Genomic DNA, 5,394 nt, shown 5'->3' on the forward strand with positions numbered 1-5,394 from the left:
TTCACCATGTTGACCAGGATGGTCTCGATCTCTTGACCTCGTGATCCACCCACCTCGGCCTCCCAAAGTGCTGGGATTACAGGCTTGAGCCACCGAGCCCGGCTGTGCTCCCCATTTTAAAAAAACGGATGTTGAAAATATTATATATTCACAGGATATCACTGTGGAAGACAGCGTGGAAATTCCTCAAGGATCTAGAACCAGAAATACCACTTGACCCACCAATCCCATTACTGAGTATATATCGAAAGGATTATAAATCATTCTACTATAAAGACACATGCACATGTATGTTTATTGCAGCACTCTTCACAATAGCAAAGACGTGGAACCAACCCAAATGCCCATCAATGATAGACTGGATAAAGAAAATGTAGCACATATATACCATGGATTACTATGCAGCCATAAAAAAGGATGAGTTCATGTCCTTTGCAGGGACATGGATGCAGCTAGAAACCATCATTCTCAGCAAACTGACACAGGAACAGAAAACCAAACGCCGCATATTCTCATTCATAAGTGAGTGTTGAACAATGAGAACACATGGGCCCAGGGAGAGGAACATTACACACTGGGGCTTCTCAGCGGGTGGGAGACTAGGGGAGGGATAGCATTAGGAGAAATACCTAATACAGATTTCGGGTTGATCAGTGCAGCAAACCACCATGGCACATGTATACCTATATAACAAACCTGGACATTCTGCACATGTACCCCAGAACTTAAGGTATAATTAAAAAAAAATTCAAGTAGAAACAAGAAAAAAGAAAGTATTAAATAAATATAAATAAGCGTAAAAAATAATAATATAGAGGCCTCATGTATAGAAACCTCCATGTGTAGAAATCATATAGAAGTCTTTCACCCTGTTTTCCCCAATGGGGAAGACCCATATATCTTATTCCCTTATGCCCTTTGCAGTCAGTTTTTACCTATCCTCAGCTCTCTGTAACAATTAAACTGTTTTCTCTCACTATAAATTAGTCCATTCCAAAATTTTTTAGTCCATCCCAAAACTTTGTAAATAAATGAAAGCATGCAATATTTTCTCTTTTGTGTCTGACTTCTTTTGCTCAACATTCTGTGTTTGAGATTCATCAGTATTAATGCATGTGTTAGTAGTTTCTTTTAATTGCTGTGTCACACCCCAATGCTTGATTATACCACAGTTTGCTTATTCATTCACCTTTTGATGGACATTTAGGTTGTTTTCAGTTTTTGGCTATTTATAAGTAAAGTTGCTGTGAAGACTCACCTACAAGTTGTTGTTGTTCTTGTTGTTTTTGAGACGGAGTTTTGCTCTTGTTGCCCAGGCTAGAGTGCAATGGCTTGATCTCGGCTCACTGCAACTTCCGCCTCCTGGGTTCAAGTGGTTCTCCTGCCTCAGCCACTCGAGTAGCTGGGATTATAGGCATGTGCTGCCATACCTGGCTAATTTTGCATTTTTAGAAGCAGTTTCTCCATGTTGGTCAGGCTGGTCTTGAACTCCCGACCTCATGTGATCCACCCGCCTCAGCCTCCAAAAGTGCTGGGTTTACAGACGTGAGCCACTGTACCTGGCTCATCTATAAGATTTTTTTTTTTTTTTGTGGATTTGTTTTCATTTATCTCGTGTAAGTAAGAGTAGAACTGTTGGGTCCCGTGGCTATTGAAGGTATGACTTTCTAAGATATTGTTTTCCCAAGAGGGTGAACCATTTCGTATGCCTGCTAAGCAGTATATTTGAGTTCCTTTTTTGCTACAACCTTGCCAACACTTGATATTGCCAGTCATTTTAATTTTCGTTATTCAAGTTGTTACTTAGTGGGATCTCATTGTGATTTTATTTTTTTTCTCCAATGACAAATGATGTCTAACATCTTTTTGTATGCTTAATAGTCGTATATATTCCATTGTGAACTGTCTGTTCAAACCTTGTGATGATTTTTCTTGGTTGGGGCAGGTTCATGTGGTATGTGGGTGTCTTCATTCAATAAATAATTGATGAATGACTGAATGACCTAAGTTTGATTTGAATATATGTATTTTCCTTTAGGCCACTTGAAACAGTAGATATAGTACCAGTCAAATAAAATAGCTCAAATTGGGTTTTATTAGTCTATTTCAAAATGAGCAGGTGTAGCCGGAATCTTATATTGAACGTGATATTAAAGATCAGTAGTTTCCTCCCCTAGGCAGGAAATATCATCATCTTCACCATCACTATCATTCTCATGATTTGCTCTTTTTGACCATGGGGAAGTTATCATTTGAAGACATGAGTTTTGTGGCTCATGTGATTCCCGGGTTGCTGCATTGTTTCTCTAAGGCAAAAAATGCTCTTACCTAATTTGTATCTTGTCTAAAAATGGAAAGACAGCCACAGCCTAGTTATTTTTAGCTGTCATTGAAGCATCTTTCTCCATTAAGAGAGAATGCTAGTTAGGTTGATCTACAAGCCTTCTGTTGATCCTGTAGGCTGTAATTTTTGATGATGATTTTTTAAAATATGTCTCTTTTCTATGACACATTTTTGGATAATATAATATTTTTAGCTTTTCTTTTGTTCTGTTAAGTGTAGAGAATTACAAAGAAACAAACACAGACTTACTTAGATAACTATGCTTTAACAACTACAACAAAAGCAACATACATTTAGTGTTTAAAAAGCAACACGGGGTAGGGAGATGTCTATGTCTATGTGTGTCTCTCTGTCTGTGTGATGAAGAGTAAAGTCTACTTATTTATCCCCAGCTCAAGTCCTTTTTCCTAAATGAAATTGGTGTTAAAACTTTCTTATGATTCCTCCTATTAATACCCAGTATTCCCTTTTCTAAATTCATTTTTACAGAAAAGGAATCAGACATTATGCACAGTTACACACATTTTCTCCCAGGGAAATCTAGCTGACGTAGAGTAGTTGTTATATGGAGGAACTGCTTTCATTGCTCCCTTTTGGTTGTTTCTAGGTTTTTGTTTTCATTTATTTACTGTCATAAAAAAAGCTATAGTAGGGCCAGGTGCAGTGGCTCATGCCTGTAATCCTAACGCTTTGGGAGGCCGAGGCAAGCGCATCACTTGAGGCCAGGAGTTCAAGATCAGCCTGGACTACATGGTGAAACCCTTTCTCTACTGAAAATACAAAATTTAGCTGTGTGTGGTGGTGGGTCCCTGTCATCCCAACTACTTGGGAGGATGAGGCAGGAGACTCACTTGAATCTGGGAGGCAGAGGTTGCCTTGAGCCAAGATCGTGACATTGCACTCCAGCCTAGGTGACGGGGTGAGACTTCATCTTTTTTTTTTTTTTTAAAAAAAAAAGCTATAGTAATACTCATGGAAATTTGAGCAGACTTTTACAAGTATACCTGTAGAGTAAATTCCTACTAGTCGAATTCCTGGTCAAAGAACATTTTATCATTTGACAGTTATTGCTGGATTGTCTTCCTTAAGGTTTCATCAATTTACTCTTTTAGTAATAGTCTCTACATGGTCTATGGCACATATTTAAATGTAATAGGCTACATTAAACTCTTTGATGTTTTAGTCTTCTAGTATTATGTGAAACAGGATCTCCAAATTAATGCATTGCCAGTGCCATTTTATCTAATGACGGTCTTGCTTGACTTTACCCCTGCAGAGGAAAATCTAAAGTACATCCTCCTAGTGACCAGGCATGGCAGGCTAGAATTACATCCTGTTGCTTTCACGCACTCAGTTCTTGGTTACTCCTTTTCCAGGAGGACGCTGTTGTTGATGTGATATGTCTATTTTATGTATTTTCTGCAGGAGGAAGGCTGAACAAGGACCTGCGACATTTTCTCAGTCAGCGGTTCCAGAAAGGGTCTCCTGATCATGAGCTCCAGCAGACCATAAGGGATAACCTTTACCGCCATGCTGTGCCTTGTAAGTAGCCAGGTTTTGGCATGTCACTGCTGGGGTGTGTGTGTGTGTGTATAAAGTCCAGGGGAGAAAGGAGATCTCAAAAACTGGTTCCAGAACACCTGGTGTCTTGCCTACTGAGTGACTCCTTAACTCAAGCAAATCAGAATTGAAAATGAGACAGTAGCACAATGTCATGGTGTGCCTGGGTTTCAGTCACGGCTTTGCCGTGAGGGGCAAATTATCTACCCTTTGTAAGGCCCACTTTTCACATTAGTGGAAAGGACATGTCATTGATACTAGTTTCATAGGACTGCTATGAGGAGTCAATGAGATGAGGGACAGAAAGCATTTTGTAAGGTAATAGTGTGCCGTAAGTCTCCATAAATGTTAACCATTGCTGTTATTAATAGAGTAGAGCAGGCCAGCGGCCTTCGGACTGACCAGTTGGCTCTCTCTTCCTTCTCAGGGTTCTCCTTTTGCCAGCTTTATCAGATTCATAAGTCAGGTTTTTATGTATAATTTTGTTTGAAGAAACGATTTCCACAGATCAAGAATTCCCAAACCTCCAGACCACTAGATTACACCAAATCTGAAAAAACAAGACACAGGACACAGGAACGCTGAAAGCAGAGTGTCTCTGTTAAAGAAAGGCAACTTGTTGTCTGTCTGTCTGTCTGTCTGTCTGTCTGTGGGTGGATAAATTGGCAGCTCAGTTGTAGTGAAGTATCACCGTGCTGTGGCACACTGTGTTCCTGGTTGTTTAACTTCTTTTAAAATACGAGGAAGGAATGATTCTGGTTTTATTACTTAGGATTTTTCTTTCTCTTCTCTACTACCCAGTCCTTCAAAGTTTGAAATTTATTTTCTTAGAAATACCATTTTTTAAAGCAGCAAAAGAAAGGAGGAATAATTTAATGTTCAAGGTACCCTGCTTATTTCCATGATTTGTTTGCTATAAATGGTTTTCTTTAAAAAAAATAAATAAATAAAACCTTGCAAATGATATGCTAGAGTGCTATTGTTTCCTGATACTACTTAACAGAATAACAGAAATAAGGCATTCTGTAGATTTGCAAGGACTTAGACTATAGTTCTGGATAATAACCCCCAGAGATCGGATTCTAGAATAGCCCCTGGCTCTCCATTTTACTCCTTAATAAAACAGAAGCTCTGAGAGGAAAAGAGGTTTACTAGAAGCAACTTGAGACACGGCCCCAAGGTTGCCTCTGTCCATGGAGTGGCTAAGCTGCATTTGATGGAGAGGAGGTTGTGATATGTTAATGTGAACTTGTGGTCCTCAGTTCTTTTAGTCTTTTAGCATCGAAGTTGTAAACTGTAATCCTAGTAATAGACTAATAATAATTTCTTATATTCTGGCTTAATAATTAATTCCTAATGTTAATCACATACGTGGGGCAAAGATTACTATTCTATTTTTTTTTTTTTTTTTGAGACGGGGTTTCACTCATGTTACCCAGGCTGGAGTGCAATGGCGCGATCTCGGCTCACCGCAACCTCCGCCTCCTGGG

General features: G+C 39.2%; 1 protein-coding gene across 23 annotated transcripts in view; it reads left to right on the top strand.

The window, feature by feature from the left end:
- The window catches only part of MAGI1 (membrane associated guanylate kinase, WW and PDZ domain containing 1), a 678,927-nt gene that overhangs the window by 406,804 nt on the left and 266,729 nt on the right, over positions 1–5,394 (top strand). For all 23 annotated transcript variants that reach the window (XM_037733929.1, XM_037733931.1, XM_037733932.1 and 20 more), the window contains exon 2: positions 3,770–3,886. In XM_037733929.1, the coding sequence (XP_037589857.1) occupies positions 3,770–3,886 (117 nt within the window). The remainder of the gene's footprint in view (positions 1–3,769; positions 3,887–5,394) is intronic.

This window comes from Cebus imitator, unplaced genomic scaffold (assembly GCF_001604975.1).
Source record: "Cebus imitator isolate Cc_AM_T3 unplaced genomic scaffold, Cebus_imitator-1.0 Scaffold556, whole genome shotgun sequence".
Classification (NCBI taxonomy): Eukaryota; Metazoa; Chordata; class Mammalia; order Primates; family Cebidae; genus Cebus; species Cebus imitator.